Below are 24,006 nucleotides of genomic sequence, written 5' to 3' on the forward strand. Positions count from 1 at the left end.
TTTTGTTAACATCACCATGTTTAAGACGATGCTAGTTTTTACGTGGCATTGTTCACATGAATAACTGAGGACCTGATTGGAGGGACAGAGAGGGACGGGGACTGGACGTTTAAGTTCCTGTCTAAAGTAAATCGTGGCAATACAGAGTAACAAGACAATCCAATATGGTACAAGGAATAGCAAAGTTAGTTCATGGTAGAAATTATAGAATATATTAACAGGAAAAAAAGGCCAGAACTGCGACAGTGTGAGGTTGATCACAACACAACCAGTGAAACTTTGCAGTCGAACTTTGAAGACAGACTGCGGAGAGGTGTGTGTAAAGAGAAATAAGCACATTACAATTGAGTGCTACGAGTAACACATCAATCATGGTATTTCCCGCAGCTTCAGGACTCTGACATTATGACCAAGATAAAGAAATGGTGATGAAACCAGCCAACCATGATGCAGTGATGGCTCTCATCAATCCGCCAAACTTCTTTATTGGTTATCTCCCCGGTGTACGCTCGCTATCTGGTGCCAGTGGGAATATTTGTCACAAGAATATAGCCCTGAGAATAATTTCTAAGTTTAAAAGCTCATTGGAAATTGTAAGTTGAGGAGAGTTAATGTCAAGTTATCTCTCGGTTCCTCCGCAGGTTTTCTCACACAGTGCGTCATTCTGTTCCTTTCTAACCTTCAGGCTCTGTCAAATGACAACACTGCATCAAATTAGCATGTCATTGTCATTTTAAAGTAAGAATGTGTCACACGGACGGCAAGGCAAAGTTTAACTTCCAGTGACCTGGAAAATCATTTCGACACTTTGGCTTGATTTATTTCAATAGACACTGTGAATATTCTTATCTATGATATATTTATTTTATACAGGAGTTTTTCTCTTTTTAAGTTTTTTGAGAAAATCTTTGTCCCACTTCTGAGCGATGATATATTTACATAAAATGATGTTTATTGACTCAGATATTTTTGTCAGTGCCGTAACTTAGGTTAACCTGCACTGTTAACTTATACTGTTTGCTTGTGCTGAACAGTATTGGAAGCTGATGGAGGACAACAGTTTTTTCTTTTTGAACGTGACCTTGAAAGCCTAATTCCCTCAGCACAACTTCGTAAGCAGTGTTTCGTATAGGTGTCGATTGGCTACGGAGCTTAGGCACCCATGGCGAGTGCTGAGCGCTTATGTCGGCTGCTGCTGAAGTGTTTGTGTCTGTCCGTGGGCATGTGTCACACAAATAAGGCTGGTCTAACTCCACGATACAGTCTGCAAAACTGCAGTGTTAAGTGATAGTAGCTGGTCCGATGAAGTCGAACATCAAATACCCACTAGAGTAAACAGAAGTCGGCGCCCAGGTTTTTTCAAAGAGTAACTTTTAGAACAACATTGTGGCAAAACTTCAGACTCTTTGAGTGTCATCTTTGCAACAGACGTGGATAGCTAACTGGAGTTTGCCACAGCACTTGTCATCTTGAGATACTGTCCAAGTTAACCACCTGCTTGTGCCACCATATATTTGCAGCCAGAATACGACTGCTTGAATTCTTGAGCTTCACACCTCCTTCGCTGCCAGCTTCCAGTGGCATCTGTTCCAAGGTTCTGCAGAAGGTACTTGGCTACCGAAGCTATCAACCGGTTCAGCCAAGTGAGCATCCAGAATGCAGCTACACTGGACACCATAGACATCCCGTTCAAGTCACTGCGTTAGAAACATGACCGCCAGCACTGTCTTTGGATCACCAGAGCTGGTCACATGACCATGTTAGCACACTTCCGATCAGCTCTGAAAGTTTTCTTGACATGTGTTTGTCAACAAATAAGTAAAGCCCAGGTAAATCACCTTGGAAGGGAAAGGCTGTCTATGACAGGAGTGGGTAGTCGTCCAATGCATTTTAAATGTGAGGAAACAACCCGCCACCCAAATGCATTGTCGCTGCTCGGTTTCCTACCAGGTCACAGACCATTAGGCCCCCCTCTTATATGGTCTTCATATCCGTGCTCCTGTCACTCCAGTCCTTAATCTACCCACCCATTACCCGACCAAGAGAAGCCCTCAGACGAGTTCCAGTGTGCAACACTGATAAACTGTGGAAAAATATCGCACACGAACCACATTAAAATGCAAATCAGAAGTGAGAATGATCTCCCTGCCTTTACAGGAACCACAAGTTCTTACATCACTGCAAAGAATTTCTTTGAAGAAAAAAGCACCGACAGGATCGACGTCCTGGGAATAAAAGTTGTCGAGGCTTGCCGCAGCATTCACTGAAGCTTACTGAAAGTAGCTTGTGGGATTGTGTTTGGTGTCACCCAAACTGTTTACACACTGGTGTTGTTATTTTTTGTGGCATTACAAATAATTTCCCATGGGGATTGTGTGACAGCAGTTATTGTTCTTTCCTTCTTCACTTCTTTTCTGTCTTCAAATTCCCTTGATTTGTGTTGATGTTCCTTACTTGTTCAAACGTTAGAAAGAGGCTCTTTGTTGAGAGCTGTCCTTTGGTCCACTTTGGGACTGGTTTACAATTGTTATGATTATTATTTATTCGCGACAGAACCCTGATCCGGTGGAACATCTTAAAGGGGAGGAGGAATGGATGAAGGGAAATCATTCACAGGGAGTCTTTTGGAATTGTCACAATTCGCACCCTGGAGTGACCTCACAAGAGTGAGGTAAGAAGAGAAGCAGGTCTTCACTCCTCCCCCTCCGCTCATCACTTTTTAACTCATGTGTCTCCCTTGCCTTCTTAACCGCAACCTCCCGTTTGCAACCTCTTTCACTAATCTGCCACTTGCCAGTTGAGGGAAACACACAGAATAAAGAATAGATAGATGCAAATCTACCTAACGGGGTGGAAAATTGGAGTGAAATGGGGATCTCTTCCCTTGGAGAGATTTTTTTTTTTCTCTTTTTTTCGGCAACACTCTCTTCACCCTTCACACTTTCTCGTCTAAGATTTGCTTTCCATCTTTGATTTATTCATTTCACTCACCATGCTATCTGCTTTCCTTTTTTTTTTTTTTCGTGACTCTGAGAATGCCCATCTCTTCCCAACTTCTGGTGACTCATTCTTTAGCCCCATGCGATATTACCTCTTATCGCCGCTGCTATCGAACCCTGCAGGACATTAGTTTGCATAATTGTTATAATCAGTTCCACTCGTGTTGTCCTAGATCTCACCTCCCCAAAACAGGGACGGCTAATGTGCCCTCTGGAGGCGCATCTTCGCTATGTTTCTCCACGATCAGAACATGTGCCTCAAGCTGAGACTAGGTAATTACACGCTACGCTTGGAATTTTAAATTTAACACCTTATTATGTAATTACGGGCATTTTCTCAATTCCAGCTACAGCAATTGCTTTTATCTCATGTGAATATTTGCGGAAGAAAACACAATATATAAGTCAATCTTAAATAAAATTCCTATAGGAGGCTGATGTCCGGATGCATCATAGTGGTGGATGACTTTAAAGCAGTCATTAAAGGGAATGTTCTGCATGGGAGGATGGGTCCCCAACAATCCTGACTCTGAAGTCACTCACCGGAATTTGCCCTATATGTCAAAAGGAGACAGGCGATGATTAAAGGTGACCCCAATTAAAAGGGGTTCATTTTGCGCCACATCGATTTCTTTTCTGATGGAGAAAGTGACCGTGGTGTTCCCAAATGATGTCGAAAATGTGCTTGTGCGAGCACTTCTGAGCGCCGCGCTGCTGCTCCTCCTGCTCATCTTAATCCAGGTTCTTTTCCCAACTTCATCTCCCTCCACTTACTAATAAGAGTTATTTTACCTTCATAACTTTCCTCGGAATGAGGGAAAATGTCACTTTTCTCGCCAAAGTTCTTTAAGATGTCACACGCAGCTAACAAAGCAATTACACGTGGAGGGCTTGTCGGCGTAAAAGAATGCCGAGGAGCCTGGCTTGCTTGTAAATGTGCGATGGGAGAGATATAGGTGCCTGTGTATGGGCAACCAGGGTAATAGAGCAGAAAGCCAATTCCACCATAGTGTAGCTGTAATAATTATGACTGATCTCAGGTGTCTTCGATTTTCTGCACTACTACACAACTCTATGCACACAGTGTGTGTTAAGTATGATGGGCTACAAGATGGAGAGCAGAAAAATGAAGGATAGACGCTTTACTCGGGATAAAGGATGAAGTAAGTTTTCCATTTGCATGGACATTTATTCTCCAGTTGCGTAGTTCATGTGTGGGCCAAGACAAACTGTTGTTTACAGCCCTCGGTTTAGAGTCAGAGGCTGTTTTAAAATTGTAGCCTGTAGCAAATGTCAAACAGCCGCAACTGAGCAGCGTTTTCACAGCTGACCAGGTCACTTTTCATGCGTTGAAATAAATGATCCGAAAGATAATAAACAGTGGAATCGTGTTGGAAAATAACCTTTCGGAAACTGTGTTAAGTTTAAGAGTGGGAGTACGTGAATCTATCCATCCACCCATGTTGACTTTTTTGACTTCCAGCCTGCCACTAACCGATTTCTCGCGATGAGGAGTGGTTCTGCGTTGAGTCTCTCTCGGATGGCTGACCTCACCGCGACTGTAAGGGAGAGCCCATCCATCTCACCAAGAGAGGCCACTGTTCACTATATTTCAGTCATTACCCAAAGTTCAGGAGAGCAGGAACGCAGATAAATCGAGAGCATTTCCCTTGGAGACATCTCTCTCTTCATGACTCCCTGTTGATCTCATACGCCATCTTTCTTTTATATGAAATGACATCCACAGCACACACAGTATATATAGAAAAGCATGTGGAAATACTCAATGATTCATTATGATGAGATGAGATGAATCTACATTCTGTCATTGGTGAGACACAATACTTCGATTCCTATCAAAGCTAGGCGTTGAACAAAAGAGACAGCGGCTGGAAGACAAAAAGACATATGGATCCATCATTAATGCAGAAAGATAACAGATGTTAATGTTAATTTAGTTGGAGAGAGAAGCACATTTCTTCCAGGGAAAAGGTCACCGTCACTTGAGCCACCGGTGCCCATAACTAAGATGTTAAATTACAACCGTGAAAGGCAGAATAATAGAGCTAATGCTCTGAGGAGGCATTCAGACCGAACAAATATTCAAATGAGCGGGAACCTTTCATCGTGCGACTGTGAAGAATATTCATGTTGAATTACTGTCACGCAAGAAGGACGATTAGTTTTGTTTCCATGAACATAGGTTTTTAAATCACATATAGATACTCTGAACATATAAATCAATGAGCAGCTCCATCATGCCAGAAGCTGGTTCTGTCCTGTCAGGTCTCCTGTCACTCCCACGTCTGTCACTGAGGCTGCAGCTCGATACAAACAGCATCATCTTTGGATGGTTCCTCTTTCACCAACAGTCAGGCCTTGTCTTTCCATCTGTATCCAAAAGTCCAATTTACTGGAATGTAGGTTAAGTCTACGAGTGGCACATCGATCCACTCAAAGGTGGTATTCTTCTGATATTAATATGCAGTCGCTGCTGCAGGATGGTTGGGCCGACACATGCCTGACACGACTTTATGACATGTTAAACGGTTGCTGGAAACCATTTCAGGGCTGAACATCATTAAAAACGTGTGATGCCAGCAAAAAAAAAAAAGACGCCGTGTGAACGGAATATCAATCTGCTCAAAGCCATTTAGTGCCATGTATAAAAGCTCAGCATCAGTCCTGCAAATACGAGGATTATTAAAGGTGGCGGTAACAAGAAAACTACATAACAAGTAATTCAATTCCCACAGATGTAATTACGAGGGGCGCAACAAGGCGCTCATCTTACAAGACAAGATGAGAAAAGGGACGAGGTTCTCGAGACGAGAATTTAATTGCGTGTAATTACGTTTAAGGCAAAACACGACTGTACTAATACTTTTGTTTTATTATTTAACTGAGTCACAGAACAACCTCTTTTGAGAAAAAGAGTCAAATATTTATGTTTTCCCAGCTTTTCCACTGCTGAAGATTGTATAGCTCAGAGGCTGCTTGTGACAATGCACATGTATTGTTACCTTATGCATAGGCAAAAAAAAAAACAACCTAATAAACAGCATCAAATCGACAGTTAATGCAGCTCAAAAAAAAAAAAAAAAGTTCCACGACTGATCCGTGACTATGTAAGTGGCTTGTTAGCTCATTATTTCTCTAGTTTCACTGTGTTTTGGGGCAGTGAAACCCAGGGCCACCAGCCTCGTGGGAGAGAACGTTGCACTGTTTTTTCTGCTTTTCTATATTCATATGCTGGATTTAGCAACATGGCGATTCGTACATCTTTCTTCTACTCTTTAAGAGATTCTCACTCTCTGTCTCATCACTTGCCTCAGTGTCACAATTTTGAAATTGCTGAGGCAAACTTAAGGTTCACTGGGAAGAGAAAAACAACCCCCATATAACTGTCAATACATACATACTACTCCGATATCATTCTTGCTGTGTTGGGCCTCTGCTGCTTTACTTCTCCTTCATGCAATTTTTCGCAGAGGACGGGGAGCAAAACGCACAATCCTGCCACCCACAGGTCCGAAAAGATGTGTGGAAAACTCAAGGTCTCAATTATCACAGCCTGTTTTTACACACCCTGTGACAGCGTTGCACTGTATAATGTCATGTTTTAGTACTTATTTTATGCTTGGCAGTGTGATGTCATGTGTTTCAGAACATTAGTCATGACTGCAGCTGGTACATACTGGTGCAATTTGAAATGATTTCCAGCATATGCACGTTTATATTAATGAAATAAGCTGTGATATGTATACATACTAAAACAGTTTAACCAAAGTGCCACAGTGTCTGCAAAAACAGACTAATGTTTACTTCAGTAGATGCTGATATTACTGGTTCCAATGGTGATTTAAATGATGGTGTAACGCTCCATATGGAACAATATTGCGGATAGAATGGTCGGAGGGTGGCCTGGGGTAAAGACTTCAGTCATTCGGGGAGTAAAACCATTGCTCCTCCACATCGAGAGAAGCCATTTAAAGTCTATTAAAGATGCCTCCAGGACACCTCCCTGCTGAGATATTCCAGTTTTGTGGGAGGAGGTCCAGGGGAAGATCCAGGGCTAACAATGTCTCCTGGTTGGCACCAAATAAAGAGAGTTGGAGGTTTGTCGCGAGAGAGGAAGCTGGGCCTCTTTACACCAACAGCTGCCACCATGACCTTGGAGAAGTGAAGGGAAGTGGATGGCTGGATTGACTTTGCATGAAACTGAACTGACTGACTTATGAAGCACAGAAGTAACGGATGAATTAAAGTGGTTTCAGATTCATCACGTTACATTTTACACACATATATTTTGATGTACATATTTCGATAGGATAACAAGATAATAAGATCGTACAAGCCGATGGGTGACTCCCCTGGTTTACCAAATCAAAACAACAGTCTGACCTTATTTCCATGTCCTAGAAAATGTAATGTCATGACATCAATTGTCATGAAAGTGTGGTTTGAGCACAAACTAGACTCCTGGACTGGATCATCTTGATACAGCAAAGAGATAAGTGCAAGCGTTCTCAGGCCAGTGATCACACGCTTGCCTGCGCACCCAGTCGATAAGTACACTCACAGGACCTCAATCACACCAGCTAATAAAGGATTTGTTTAATAAGCCTGTCAAAAAGGCACATCACATTCAAATTTAATCAAGTGAAAATGAGCGCGTGTTGAAAGGTAATAGTTGTTGTAAGATTGGATGAAGTTAACAAACAACTCAACTGTTCTTTTAGAGCAGAGCTGTAAGGACACGGCAAAGACAAAAGGAGAATTAAGAAAATAACTGAATCAAGGAAGTGTGAGAACTGGAAACTGCAGGCAATAAAAACGTGACATAGTGGTCTAGAAATTCTCATTGCTGCATGCCGGAAACACAGCGGCAAGCGGTGCCAGAAAACACTCCAGAGTAGGCAAGCACACTCAGGGTGCGAATCACAGGGTACCTCAACATATGAAAGAATATATGATACATGGTACATGATCCTGATGTTATCAGGATAATATGATAATCAATAGGGCGATAAGCATTTGGCCTGATTCCATATTTTCCCGATACTTGGGTGCCGATTCAATTTATACGGCGGTTTTGGTTTATATTGTGAGTCTATGTCACATTCAATTTATATCACGATTTCAAGACTAATTTGAAATTAAATCATGAGAAAAACACATCACAGATGGTGGTTGTATTTGTGCATTTTGTATTGAGTATTATTCATGTATTTGATGGACTGCTCTGTTGAGCAGGGGGCGCTCTTGAGCTCGGCTTCCCAACTTTGACCTTAGTAGAAATATCGTAATATTGTAACAAAAAAATATTATGATAGAATACATTTTTTTAGCCCTAAAAAAAATCAATATACAGTGGTACCTCGGTTTCCGAATGTCTCTGACTGAGTTCGAACAAAAATTTTGAGATTTTTTTTGCTTCGGATTTCGAACGAAAATCCAGAACTCAAACAGCCTCGAACAAAACTGGAAAAAACATGACGTGCGCGGGCCGATCAGCTGACCCACAACGCGCTTTGTTATTGTGTATAACACAGCCTCTGGATGCAGACGTGTCCCGTTAGCTACATTTACTGACTGTTTCTTCTTCGTATTGAGGTGTAAAACCTTTCCTGTCTCCGCACTGGACCGTGGTCGAGTGTCACAGGGCAGGTGCTCGCTCTCCACACCTCCGAGGTTTGATGTCCTGTTGTCGGCTGAAGCTGGGACAGGGATGAGGCGAGTCTGGGACAGAGCGTGACTTGGTTTATGACTTTGTCACAGCCAAACTGCACAGAAGCGCACATTCAGAGCTGGACACGCACCGGGCACCTCTTCACTTCTGGAGAGACGTCACTCACTCTGCAACCCCTCCCACATGCAGCGGCCACACACATAGAGGAACAGCGCACCTGCAGCAGACACTCTACATTCACTCCTACAAAAGACTATTTTAAGGCTTGGAACGCATTAGAAAGAGAAAAATCGATTCAGATTTCTAACAAATCGCTTCTTGAACCGCCGTCTGGAATGGATTGTGGTCGAGATTCGAGGTACCACTGTACTGCTACAAACTCAGACAGTTCAAAAGGTTTGTGGAGCCCGAGGGTCATCTGGAACACCACCCCACTGTATTGATCTACTTCCCATCCCAATCAAAAATCCCCAAAAGTGACTTTGAAACCCGTCTTGTTGCAAACAGTTGTACACATTCCGTCATAAACATAACCACCGTGGCGGAGGTAATAACTGCGAGGTGAGAGCAATATTGAAACCAGGTGAAGTGGTATTCCGTGGTGAATGGGGGAATTATGCAAATCTACTCTGCCTGTTTGAGCAGAAATTATTAACCCTTCACCTGCAGCGTTTATCAACACACAGGTGCAGTTTTCACCACTTACCCTGCTGACTCCTCGTCCCCTATCTTCTCCATAATTCGTTCCCAGTATTTCAAAGAAGATGTTTGGGTTGGTGCCATTGTCAGTAAACTCCAGGAAACTTGTGAGGCCGCTGACACCGAACTGAAAGAGAGGAAAGGACACATGTTTGTTACAAACTGAGCTTTTCACCATTTCGCTTGGTCTGCATGTTGGATTTTATTTTTCCTGTTGATCCTGAGGGAATGAAAGCTATTATGCTGTGACACCATTAGCAGTGATATAGCTGGTAGTGCAGCTGGATTACAGTGTAAAGGTCCCCTGGTGATGGAAATAAACAGAATTTGAATGCAGGTGGAGCGTATACAATACTGTGGGAAGGAGTTTTGCGGCACTAAACTGAAACTGCACTTTAATTTCTTGAACTTCTCAGCAACATTCGGCCTTATCATGTGTTGAAAGACATATAATCGTTCAGAATAAATGAAACAAAACACAACTTTATTTTTGACTGAGGAAAGACACCATTTCCCTTAATATATTTCTGCAAGAAGAAGAAATACAGTGACTATAATTATGCACCCAAAGTAGTGAGAGTGATCTCGATTTCAATTTAGCAAATCCAATTTACCCTGATTCACTAACTGAATAAATTGGAATTTGGAACCATGCAGGATGACAAGTAAAAACAAGTGAAAGAATATGAGGGGAAATTATATATATATATATATATATATATATATATATATATATATATACTCTTAATGTTCGCAAACCGATGCCTGCATTTCTAGTGATGTGCAATTCAGTTTCATGACGCATTTGAGCTGCCATCGATACAGCGCCACCCAGTTCTGGTATTTTATTACCTTAACCACCTGCACCTTTTCCCCTCAATAAACTCCATGTTTATCTGCCTGCATGCCGGGCTGAAGCACTTCCAGCTCCTCTTCACTGGCTTTTGTAATTATTCAGGTAATTGATGTTGGCAGCTCAATATTGGCACGTTTACCTCATAACAATTATCTTTCATTCAATCGCACCTCATGTAAAAGATACGGCGCCGAGTCAAGAAGAGCAAGCGACTGGCAGAACAAACAGGGTGTGCGCTGCCTTGACTTCAGGAAGCACGTGAGGAGGGAATGTAAGTTACAAAATGAGTCTTTTGGCTTCATCTTCAGCGTGAATGTATCCAACAATGTCGCTGATCACACAGTATCTGCTGGGCATCAGGAAGTTTCGAGGTCATTCCTCTCTCCAAACCGTGTGGTTCTGATAAAAAGTAAATGAAAGTTTTTTACCATACCATACCATACCATACCAAGTTTATTCATAAAGCATGTAAAAAGCAATGCAAGATTGTCACTAAGTGCTGTACAGCAGACAATACATACATAAAATTAAAACAGTGCGGATAGACGAAAAAAAATTACTAAGAAGATGATCAGCTGTGTGGTTGTATAAAAGCCAAGGAGTAAAAGTGTGTTTTAAGAAGTGTTTTAAAAGTGGACAGTGATGCCTGTCTAACATGGGGAGGCAGGGCATTCCATAGCCGGGGGCCACAGACTGAAAAAGCCGGTCCCCCCTATCTTCCTCTTGGTTTTAGGTACCTCCAGGAGGAGCTGGTCAGCTGACCTCAAGGACCGCAGAGGAACGTAGGGGGTTAAAAGCTCCACTAGATACGGAGGTGCAAGACCATTTAAAGCTTTAAAAACGAACAGAAGAACTTTAAAATCGATTCTAAAAGTCAGAGGCAGCCAGTGGAGAGAAGCTAAAATTGGGGTGACCCCATTAAGAACCTGGCTGCAGCATTCTGGACCAGCGGCAGACGGGACAGCGGCGCCTGGCTAACTCCTACAAGGAGACCGTTGTAGTAGTCCAGTCGGCAAGTGATAAAAGCATGAATCACTGCCTCCAGATGCTGCCTGGATAAAATGGTCTTCACCTTAGAGAGCCGACGGAGAAAAAAGAAACACGACTTGACAACCACGCTCATCTGAGAATCAAATTTATAATCACTGTCCATTTTAAAACCAAGGTTTTTACCCGCAGGTTTTTACATAGTCGGACAGAGGACCCAGGTTAAAAGACAGAGGATCACAGACATTACCTACTGGGTCTAAAAATCTTCACTTCTGTCTTTTTTTTATAAAACTCAGGAGGTTTATGGCCATCCAAGCTTTAACGTCTGTCAGACAATCCAGAAGCGGGTTCAACGAGAGGCAGTCATCCTTTTTCAAAGATATAGATAAAGATAAGAGATACAGCTGACAGTCGTCCGCGTAGAAGTGGAAGGAAACTCCATGTTTCTTGACGGTGGCTCCAAGTGGCTGAAGGTAAAGTGAGAACAGTAGAGGGCCCAAGATGGAACCCTGAGGAACTCCACAGGAAACAGATGCAGTGGAGGATTCAGAGTCCAACAATTTTACGCTCGTGGTTCTGTTGGACAGGTACGACTTAAACCACTTTAGCGCAGACCCAGCGATGCCCACCGAGTGGACGAGGGGCGAAATTAAAATGCTGTGAGCGACCGTATCAAAAGCAGCGGTAAGGTCCAGCAAAACCAACACACAATGTTCTCCAGCATCACAAGTTAAGAATAAGTCATTATGCATATACACTCTTATTTTGAACTTATGTTGAAATCGTTCCACCTTCCAAATCTGCAATATACAGTCATTTAGAGTGACTCAAGTTGACTGGCAATATGCTCAAGAGGAGCAGATTATATTCTGTTGAGTTCAGCGCCGTTAGTGGCGGGGGATTCTCATAATCCGTCCAGAGGAGAGCGTCATCGCCGTTGTTTTAACGGTCGCTCCCAGATGATGAAAGCCTTGCCAAATGTCAGACCACTTTCAAGGTGAAACGCGGCGATAGATATGAACGCTGTTGTGCTTCATTTATTACTGTCAGACGCTAATCCCAAATTAGCATTTCACATGTCTCCGTCATTTTGAGGAACCGCCGTCCCTGGAGTCGCTGGTATCGATATCAAAACAGAGGGCATCCAGCCAATTGCATTCATAAGTGATGAAAGCGTTGCCAAACCTTCGTCTTCAGACGACAAGTGACTGTCGAAACCCAAGGTGAAGGACTCATAAGAATCAGGGGGTGAAGCAGCAGCCATGATTCAGTTAGGCTGCAAGAACTTGACTGATGCTTCGTTTTCAAACGCTATGCAAATGACAAGAACTCCCTTCATGAAGTCGCAAAAGCAATAACATGAACTCAGAAACTTTTTTTTTGTGGTTGTAATGAACAGAAATGGGATCTCTACAGCATGTAAATTGGAGGAATACAACACAGTGTATACTTATTTGGAACCTTCAGTGTCTCATCCTTTTCCCCCAGAGGGCCTTTTACTTAGAGCAGAATTGTATGAGTGACTAGACTGGTGAATACGTTTTTTTTTTATTTTTGCTGTTTCAACTCGGGTCTCTGTGCCACTGAACGAGCAGCAGACTCTGAAATTCCATGTAATGAGCACGATGTCTTGAAATGGAAATGCCTGCACCAGAATTGAAATGTATATTGCTTACCTTGAAGATTTTGAGAAACTGAAAGTATGGAGAAATGTGGTATTTCATTGCAACCAAAACTCTAGATTAACTTTTAGGATGCGGAACTCTTCATTATCTCCACCAAGAGGGTGATGTGATCATCCGTGCTCATCTGTCTGTCACGCAGTTTGCAAAATAACTGGAACGGTTCAGCACCCATTAATGTTTTGACAAAGAATAGATGATGAAATTCTGGTGCTGGTTTAGAGATTTCATCTACATTTGTATCTACATTCTCACTCCACCTTTGCAAACCAGGGTGACTCCATTGATTCCAATGGTTCCCCTCCCGCAGCGTTTCCTGACGCTCTAATGCAGTGATTCTTAACCATACCGTGGGCCCCGAGCGCCTCCTAGAGGGCCACTAAAAGTTTTTTTGTTTTACGCCTTTGGGCCGTGGCGTCCGCCAGACGCTCAAATGTAATAGATTAGCGTGTCACTGAACTGACTGTCCAGTCATTTTGGTGACAGACAGAGAGTCACGATGATCACATAACCTCCTTGGTTGAGAGAATCATGAATATTGTGTTCAAAGTTTGTTTCCCAGTGTCGCTCTGCTCCTTTGTAAGACACACAAATCCCACTTTTCACAACTTGCTGGATTCTTGGTTATATTCTAGTGCGTATTCAATTCAATTCAATTTGTTTTAAAAAAGTGAAGTCAGTGGTCAGACCATCAGATCAAAATGCCAAATAAAAAATAAAGACTTAAATACATAAAATGCATTAAAAAAAATAACTGGAATGGAATAAATTAACTCTTTATTGCGGCTTTCAGTACAAAACTATTCAAGAGTTTAAAGAGACAAAGTTTCAATATTTATCAGAAAGAATTTGACATCAACATGGGCACATTTAATCTGACAGAAACCAGCCTGCTGCTACTGAGATCCGCAGGGTGCAAGTGAAACAGATGGAAATGCACAGAGCTCGGTGATTTGAGGTCATAAAGACCACAACGTTTTTACATAAATCACCCGATAGAAGAATTCCACTGTTTGCTGCTGCGTTCAGGTTTTACAGAGAGCACCCTGACCGTGTTTGCATAATGTTTGTTTTTCTCCTAGCATCTGGTTTCATTAACAAAATTATAGTTTGGGCGCCACTCAGAACCACTCTTTCATGTCATATACGAGGAGGTTGAAGGAGTTTCTTGCTTTCCAAAGAGGTCTCTGTTCACGTAATAATGCAAAAAAGTTATTCAATTTCAGTTAAGGCAGACTGCCACTGTAATTTGCCCTACACTACAGCCAAGCTCCATTGACTTTTTATAAAAGTTTGGCCTATTTTTAAACGGTTACCTTTTGTTGACCGTATTATTCATCTTCTCTGCTAAAAACACCTTCATTCGTCTCCTTCAATGCTACTTTTATCATCATTTATATACACGTCAAGAGAGCGAGAACGACTGAATTCCATACACAATTATTTACCATGTTGGTAAAAGTTATTTTGAAGCCAGCACAAAGCAAGTTTATCTTTTGGACCAGCACTTCTGCACACAACTGTCAACGAAAAAAACCACATTCTCACTTGTATAAGCTTGTATTTGACGTTTAAAAGAAGAGGTGGAAAAAAAAGGTCTCTCACCTTTTTTACAGTTTCCAGCATGCTCTTTCCACCCTGCCAAGGTTTGGAGTTCTTCCTGATGCAGCTCAGACTCGCCATACTGTGCCACTTCCTGTCCTCTAACTTTCGGTGGAAGGTGTTGGCCAGCAGCAGAACCGTGTCGTAGATGTAGCGGTTTGTGATCTGTGAAGACAATTCAACACATTCATGCTTGTTTGTTATTCTTTTTGACCTTCGCTAACTGTTGCATAGTGGAAACCAGGCTGATAAAGTCGTGAGTCAGTCCTCATAGCGCAGTATTGTTGTGGTCTGTTTGGTCAACACCTCCTAGACTGCATGATGGAGCAGAAATACATGACAAAATCTGCACTGAATTTGGACCAAAACTGACAGAAGCTCCTTCAAATGTACCGCTAGAACAACAAAGTCCCTCCCATCTGCTTATAGCCATTGGAAAAGAAAGTTTAATTTGTTTATTTTTGTCTGTCTAGCTTAGTAATGGATCACTGTATAATGAAGTGATTCATTGCTCATATACTGGACTGGTTGGCTGACATTGTGTGAATGGGCTTTTCGTCATTATAAATCAGGGAGGCTTCATGGAAAGAATAAATCAAATGCATTAATGACACCACAGAGACGGTGAGGGGCGTTTACTCAGAATCTGTTTGATCACGATGTCATTTACTGAGCCTCAGGCCTCCACATAAATGGGAATATAATGACAACAGCGGGCTCATAATCTACGACGGCAGGCATGTTTTTGTGCAGATACGTACACAAGCACACACCATGTATGTGTCAACACGCTTGCCACATAGCTCAGCAGACTGGATGGACGGCGTTATTTGGCACACGGTTCATGTTGGTGGCATCGCCGGCAGCAGATGAACATCAAGGTCACGTTTGCGCTAGTGAGAGCGCGTGACAAAATGAGTCATATTCTTCCACACACACTTCGTGCATTCGATTCTATGTAACATTTATATGTTTAACAATTGTACTCAAAGCAACCTTTGTTATTTTGGTTTGCGAACTGAAGGCTGAGTTGACAAAATTTGCATGTTAGCCGAGAAGCACAAACACTCCAGAGGCCTCTTCATCTGTGCCCGAACACAGTGTTCACATTGGAGACTTTCAAATCTACATTTAAGCAGCCCAAGGCAGATGGTCGGTCTGGGATGATAAATAAGAAAAAGTCCACAAAATATATGAAGAATATTTTTTAGCTTTTGTAATAATTAAGAGTTCGCTAGTTTATATTGTATGTGTATTATTTTGTTATTATTTTATGGCAGCAGCTACAAAAGACAAATCCCTATCATCTATTTCTTTGCAGTTACTTGAATACATTTAATACTTTATTATTTTTAAGTCAATAAATGGCTTTTGAGAGCCTTAATTTCCCTCTGTTTTTAGTTCAACCAATGCCTCTAAAGACATTCTTTTATTAATCATAGCATTACAGTCACAGGAAATCAAAACAAATCAACCTCGGACTTCATTCAGCTGAAACCTGGAAGCCAAAGTTGTTCATCTGTCTGGTTTCCCAATAAAGAAGTAACTAATGATTATTAATAATGTTTTTTTTTTCTGATTATGCAGTTTTTTATATAAAAAAAAATATAAGAATTGTTATTTAAACTGAATCTAAAATCACTTTATATAAATAAATATTGCTTACTAAATGTATATAAGTTGGTCATAATAGTAATTACTTGATAATTAAAAGCTTATTCTATTTCATTATTTCATTACTCATTGACAATACAGCTTTTTTTTTCACTGATACTTTCCAAAACAAGCAGGATACAAAGCTATTCCAGTCGCTCTTCATGACACATCTGGAAGAGCGCCTTCTTGTGATTTGGCTGTTTGAATCTATAAAGTGAAAGTCTGCCAAACATCGCTCATATACTTGTGTACACTGAATACTTTGGTACCAAATTACCAGACTGTTGAAGAAAACTTTAGCTGCAGACTGAAGCTATGCAAAGGCAGAAATCAAGCGTACATTCAGATCATCTTAACCTATGACCTCAGCGTTCTGCCTCATGAGTTAATGGACTCCTTTTGACCTTAACAATCTCAGTTTTTTATCGTTGCAGCCTTACAGAACGCTTTTAAGAAAATGATTACGACTTCCTTCCTAAGACTAATAGAATAACTCACACATCTTCTCATTCCTCCAGAGGTGTGACTATTAAACTGCAAAATCGATTTAACATGAAATGTTTTTACTTTATATCAGGCGTTACTTCCCAGTGAAAGGACAGTTGTTCTTCATTCAAGCTCTTTGTAAGTCCCATGCTCATTCCCAGGAGGGAGCCCTTCCGTGAGCGGCTTCCTTCTTTGTTTCCTTAGCCAGAATGGAAAGTTGATATTGTTTTGTTTCATGCCCGTCTTTCACTTCAAAGCATTGGCCAGTTAAATAAGATCAATAACAACTTTTAGAAAACTGCGAAAGTTGTATTTTAATCTTGACAATTTTTCGAGGAGCAACAGTCAAAACATGGTTGTTTAGAGATGAAGCTTTAAGTTGATCTCTACCTGCAACATGTAATGTGTAGTGATTCTCACTCAGAAAAACAAACTAGAACAAACTTGAAAAAATGTAATAATGCTAATTTGCATGCACAAAAACAGACTAGTTGGTGCCATCAATGCTGCACCGTGCAGTCCTTGAACTTGTTAGTTTAAAATCTCGCCACAATGAACTCTACTGTTGTGTCGCCATGCTATGAAGGCTGTTCCCACCTAAACTAAGATTGGCTCCAGGGTGAGTGAAATTTCACAGAGCATATGTCAAGAACATGTCAGAACGCTGGACAGACAGAAGCATGCATGATGGCTTCTCAAATGTAATTAATGTGAAGCATACTTTCCCCAGCTATTGTTGTTCCTATATTACTCAGTTTCTCATTTCATTTGCTGCACGTGTTAATATGAATATCTTCTCTTGTGTGGAACGTGAATGGCCCAAGTGAGTGTGTGTGTGTGTGTGGTCAGCAAGAGTGGATGTGACTCACTGCGGTGTGAAATTGGACTCCAAGGCTGCTATGACCACTGATCAGATTTTCTTTGTCTGTGTCTCCAAGAGCAAGTTTCTCTCCCGTACATCTCGACCTCCACAATCTTTGCGTCAACACTCGTGCAAAACACACCATTAAACTCAACATGTGTGCAGCCGACTTCAAACGCCCATGCATAATAGATTTTAGCGCCTCTCCTCTTGTATGTAACATAAAAAACGCATTGTCCTTGACCGAAATGAGAAACCCCTATACACTGGAACAAGTGCACCTCCATTCTTTCAAGGTTCGGCGCACACATACGCTTGGGCTCTTTAATGAATACATCAGTACGGCGTCTTCTCTGTTGTAGCTCTTTACACTTGTTAAGCACTTCATTCGTCTTTGAACATGCGACTGGAGAGGGAGCTAAGGATGGATAGGCCCTTCATTAACATGGCACTACAGGTGTGTTTGGCGGCGAAATCCGTTATTACATAAATCCTTCTTTACCAGAGAGGTTATTTTTATTTATTTTTTTATTTTTGACTGAGAGTAATTTCATCAGCAGACTGATTCTAGCCATGTTTCTTTTCCAACTTTCATCAACAGAGTTCCCTCAGGCAACTGAGCATCCATAGGAAATAATAACACAATAATTCAACTCCATTATTTCTCTTCTCCATGTGATGGCAGCTGATGACTCACACCCAGGACGTTGTTGAAAATACCGTATATTGCTGCCAAAGGAGCGCTATCTTTAATGTTAGATATAAATATCGAACACACTTGGTTCCCAGCGCTCATTTATGCAAAACTGACTTCTTGGTATTTGGGTTATGCATTTGGTTCTTCTCCGGCCTCAGCTTGGACGTGAAACTCTGCACTAAGAAACCAAGCCACCTCTGCAAACATTGTACCTAAGTGTATTTCCAGGCTCCCTGATTCTAGAATTGTGCATCAATATGCAATTCTTGTCGTCTACTTTGTTCAATTCAAATGGTAGAACTATGCAAACTTGACTCAATCTTCTCAGCTCTCTCACGGTAGTGTCACAGTTTCCTCACCATGTAAACCCACATGCACTATATTTTTAAATATCACACACACACACACAAGTGTTATATATATATCAACAATCTGTGTTTTGGAGCTCTCCAATGTCTTTCTCAAATCCCTCACTGTCTCTCTCTCTGACATCCAGAACGATGTGGACCAAATAAATTGGGCTGCTGTCCCTTAGCATACATTAGCATAAACCTGCTCTTGCTGTATACAAAGAAGGGAAGCAATGTTTCTTCTTCCATCTGTTGCGGTATCAATTTTCAACCAGTGCACTGTGGCACACGTCGAGCGAGCACCAGGTGTGTCGCAGGAAATCATCCAGTTTCACCCGATTGGTATGGAAAGTAGTGTAGTCGTGAGTAGTTTCTGAAAGTAGTGTGCAATTATAATCCAAATCATAAAATATCACAAAATAAGTGATTTTCTACGATTTTGTCGAAGCAACAATGTGAATTAAATTTGTGTGGGTGACACAAACACTGTTTTAGAGGCTCACTGACATCAACATCAACCATTACATAAATACTGGGTTTTCGTTCTGCGTATACAAAAAAAAAACAAAAAAAATTATACACTATAAAATAAAATACATTGGGATTGTAATGACAATGTTCTCATCATCGAATCACACGCTGCTGCCATCTTGTGATGTCACAGCAGGACCCAAATACTGGGGCACTGAAGCGGTGGAAGTAGCAGCTAGTATGAGACGACAAGCAGGTTAGTATAAACAATTTTTATTTGTTGCTGCACAACATTGTGGAATCGACGGTTCCGGTAATTTGCAAGAGGATGCAGTGTCTGAATGTGAAGGATCAGAGAAAGACATGGCCACGCTGACTGCTAATGAAAATGTAATGTAAAACACCCTAAATAATAAAGGTCAGCAGTATCATGCATTTGGGTTAACAGTGGGACATACTCTTTCACAGGTGAGCATTGATGCCTCCTCCCTGCTGTTCTGACTGTGTTGGTATCATTGCTCGCCACTTGCATATTACCCCAATGGCGTAATATAGTGACCTTGGGAAAGTAGATTTGGCGTGAAGCGTTGCAAGTTGATGCACTAGACGTTCAACTGAGGGACATGTCCTGCCTTATACTGACGCCATGGGCAGTGCATCATGTAAAGAAAAAAAAGGTTAGGGTCAGCTAAGATATGGGATAGCGCTCCTTTCATTTTATGTGTCGGCTGCTATTTAAAGGCCAGCAAACTGCATTTCAGTCGCAGTGACTTCCTGTCACAAAGACTTGTCTCTCGCTCTGTGCAACAGCTCTGAATTTGATTTACTTAAAACTAGAATTACACTTATTCAGCATTGTAATTCAACAGAACCAACTTTGGAGTCGCTATATGATCATTTCATACTGCGTATTCGTGCTTTGTTCCAGAGGCGTGTGGGAGAAACTTTATGGTCCCAACTAGCTCATAATTACATTTTCATGTTTAGTCACTTGCTTTTAGTGTCTCACCATTTCAGCGTTGAACTAAAAAATGTGAAGACTTTGACCACTCACAACAAAGGGGTGAGGATGGAGTATTTCACTTTCAATGAACCTGACTGGGTTATAATATCAATTTGAAAAGCCTCTGAAATTAGCATAATGATACTTTTAACCGCCATACATTAGCTACATCATGTGCAAAGAAAACTGCCCAAATTAAAATGAATTCTCATTGTTCAAGTCTAGAAAAATATGCTGATATCAGGACAAGAGAATGAGTCGAACAGGTGAGAAAAAGAAAGTTTAGCTCTACTTTTTGTACATAGTAAGAGCTGAGGAGGTATATCATATATCTGTGCTTTGGCAATTCATAAACATAAATAAATTGTCAACTCTATCAGGTCTACATACTGCTTTAGCAGCATCACTATTCCTTGTCAAAATCAGTGCGAGTGTGACCAACTCACCTCCAGCTGCTGAGCCCGGGGGCTTTTAGAGTCACACAGTGAAGTGTTGATCCTGTGGTTGTGCTTCACGCAGCGCTGTGTGGTGTTCTGGGGCATGGGGAAGGTCTGCCGCACCAGCGTCAGCCTGCCAATCGACTTCATCACCAGCTCCTGCAAGTCGTAGTCCGAGATCTCCTGCACAATTTGAGATAGAAAGGAGGGGGAGGGATAGACGAAGAGCCATAATGAACAATGTGCATTCATAATTCACACTGGCAAGTGACGCTCTATTATGCCATAGACGTGTTCTGAAGTCTGAAGTATTCCTTTATATAGTTGGAAGAATAAGGCGCCATGTAAATGATATCCTAAATACTCAGACGCTTCTTTGATCTCCTTGATGTTTTTCATATGCTGTTTTATGCTATGTGATTCACTCAGTCTTCACTCTTGCTATTCCAATAAATCCAAGTTAAAAAAGGAAGAATTAAAAAATGAATCAGACACAACATGAGTGGCAAGTTCATTTATAAATATATATCTGCCAAGGAAAAAGAAGCAGAATTGCTCACTCCCTTCTTAGCAGTCACCGCGGCAAATGTTATGCTTTGGCTCACCTCTCGAAGGACAGCGAGGATTTAGGCTTGTGGAGGCTGCATGTCCTGACAAAGCTACGCAGAGAAAATTCTAACCGTATTAGACAAAAGAGGATAAACCTCTTTGCCGTCTTCATTATCAAATTAAAGACCTGCGGTCGTTTGAAACCACCAGATCAAGGACGGATCTGCATCACTGCGAGTCACATTTTTGTGAAATTGTCTCGGTTCATGCCGTTCCACCTTTGTTTGTCGATAGCCGCTGTTAAAAGTGCAGGCGAAAATACAATTTAAGCTTGCTCTGCATTTGTTTGTGCCTTATCAGACAATATTCTTCATGTCCTTGCAGAACCTTTGGGGAGGAATCACGGCTAAATTTAGCCCGCGGACATAATCTTATGCATCCTCTTTCCGTCATGGATCTCCATCCCTCTTTTGCGAGTGCAGAGGTTTCCACTGTGATGGGATGAGAGTTGACATTTATAGTCCCTGGTGGAGGTAACACTGCCACCGACCGAGACAACCGTTGCCGTTTCCTTGTGCGTGTGATCTCAGTGTTTGAATAAGCCTCGTGTGGTTTGGCCTGGTAATGTGTTAAATATGTCATCTGTATGTGCAATCTGCATTTATTTTTCATGAGACAGGTTTGAAACCTTTGAAATCTATTTACATATGCAGCTGGCAGCCAGCCAAACAAGATGGATGGGATGGCACCAAGCCCCGCACGTGAACAAACAAGCCGTCATTAACACTTCCTAATAGTGAGGATTAATATTGTAGGTGTAACCGTTTCTTTCCATCTTCGCATTGGATTTCTCCCAAATCCAATTATAATTTATTGAGACGGTGACAGAGGGAGGCAATATGGAAACATCACGAGCTCGTCTTCGCGGGAAAGTGATTTAAACAATCGGCGTATCGACCAGAGTAATAAGTTGAGTTGAATTATCATGTTATTAACTATCATTGATTTTATTGCTGGTGTTGTGTTTGTGGGCACGTACCAACACAAGCTTTAAAGGGGACCTATTGCGGTCCTCCATGTCCAATGAATACAAGACAAAATGTCACCTTTGCATACACTTAAGAATGAAAGAACAATGTTCATCTATTTCTGAGTAATTTACTTTCAAAATTGTTAATATATACTATATATATACAGAGCACAAAATGCTCTGTTTCACAGAACCCCTTTAGGCCACATATCTCTATATCTATAACAAACTTAAAACTCACATTAATGTCGAAAAGGATCATGGAATCAACACAGCACCCTGTGCAAATAGCCTCTTATGGTCTTTGTGGAGCAACATTTTAGCCAAGATGATGATGTGTGGTTATGGAAATGAGGAAGATGGATGGATGTACTTGCTCTTCCTCAAGACCGGCATCAAACTGTGGACGGACACTTATTTGATATTAAGTGTACTTCATATTGATTTGAGGATATACAAGAAAAAAACACAAAACACTCTGTGTCCAATTTCTCACCCAAACACTAGCACTGAACACTAGCACTTGGTTTTGAGTGCCTCCCACTATGAAGTGCCCTCCACTATGAAGTGAAGTGATTGATGTCCCTAAGAATTGGGACAACACTTCATGACGTCACGCGTAAAGACAAGTTGTCATTGGCTGGTTGGCTTGAGTTTTGTTCAGTGTTACAGACATTTTAAATGCCAGCTCCAATGTTATTGCAACCTCTTCGGCACCGATAATCTCACTTGCTGAACCAATGGAGAAGAAGCAGGTGGAGCTAAGGCCGGCTTCACTGCTATGTTGCAGTGACATATCTGTTAGAGGTATGACGAAATAAAAACATACTGTTGTACTTACTTGTTGTGTTGTTCATGTTGTCGGACACGGACACGACCATTTCGGTCGCAAATGTGTAATACAACAGAAATTAAACAAACGGAAGAGTCGTCGTAGTTTCCAAAATGTCCCTGTTGTCCTATCCAACATTGTTTTTAAGTAAAGTACTTTGGTTTCCTGTTCATATTCCCACTTGGTTTGAAGTCAGCACCGGAGCTCCCTCGGTTTGAAGGGATAATTTCATGTGGTGAACGTTGATCTTAGGAGTATTGGGACACACTACACTTTCATGTGAACATGCAACACCGAGTATTAGGGTGAAAAACGGGACACAGCCCAAGTATTGAAAATACGCTTCAGAAATAGCTTGAACAAGAAAAGTGACTTCATTTTCTTGCCACTTTGAGTCTGGATTAAACAGATGTGAACAAAGTAGAACAAACTAGATCCTATTTGGTCTACCACAAAAGTAGAACTCCAAAGGGACTGAATTATGAACGAACAGAGGCAAAGGAGGACAAGAAAAAAACAGAATTGGGGGGCAAAGGAGTATTAACATTCACTGAGGCCTGTCAAGGGCAAGTGGAGGAAAGGCATACAGGGAAAAAGGTGTCTACAGCATAAATAATCAAACTCAAACAAGAAAACATCAATGAACGCGCCAACTCTCCGACATGCATGCAGGCAGTCGCGGGCACGCACTGCCGATTATTTAGGAAATGTTCCTCTCAAGACGCATTTGTTTCCTCTCATCACTTTTGCCTCTCAATCATAGTCTCTCTGAGAATACTGAGCAGACTGCAGGCCGTCTGGAATGATGGTGCATTCTAAACGCTGAACAGGACCAGATACACACAGACCCATTTTGCAAATATTATCACACACACTGGTCTTTCTGACCACGACAGCCTTTAGGCTTCAGTCAGTTCAAAGAGGGGTGCTTTTGTTGTAAACTTTTAACTGGTAATTTCAAAGAACTAGTTTTACCCCAGATGTTTTCCATCTTTGATGTGTACAATGAAGCATTGAAGGAGGTTTTTGTAATGATCCTTTGTTAGTTTTTATGTTTATTTTAGTACATATTAACTTTTGTACACTATTTTATTCATCTTAACTGTCCTCCAG

The 24,006-nt window shown here is 41.4% G+C and overlaps 1 protein-coding gene across 7 annotated transcripts in view; it reads right to left on the reverse strand.

Moving 5' to 3' along the window:
* grid2 (glutamate receptor, ionotropic, delta 2) overlaps positions 1-24,006 on the reverse strand; it is a 410,310-nt gene that overhangs the window by 138,744 nt on the left and 247,560 nt on the right. For all 7 annotated transcript variants that reach the window (XR_008415513.1, XM_053869669.1, XM_053869670.1 and 4 more), the window contains exons 6-8: positions 20,492-20,665; positions 14,524-14,685; positions 9,398-9,517 (exon numbers count right to left, since the gene is read on the reverse strand). Coding sequence is in view for 6 of the 7 variants with exons in the window: in XM_053869669.1 (XP_053725644.1) it covers positions 9,398-9,517; positions 14,524-14,685; positions 20,492-20,665 (456 nt within the window). In the remaining variant the exon portion in view is untranslated. The remainder of the gene's footprint in view (positions 1-9,397; positions 9,518-14,523; positions 14,686-20,491; positions 20,666-24,006) is intronic.

This window comes from Synchiropus splendidus, chromosome 7 (assembly GCF_027744825.2).
Source record: "Synchiropus splendidus isolate RoL2022-P1 chromosome 7, RoL_Sspl_1.0, whole genome shotgun sequence".
NCBI lineage: Eukaryota > Metazoa > Chordata > Actinopteri > Syngnathiformes > Callionymidae > Synchiropus > Synchiropus splendidus.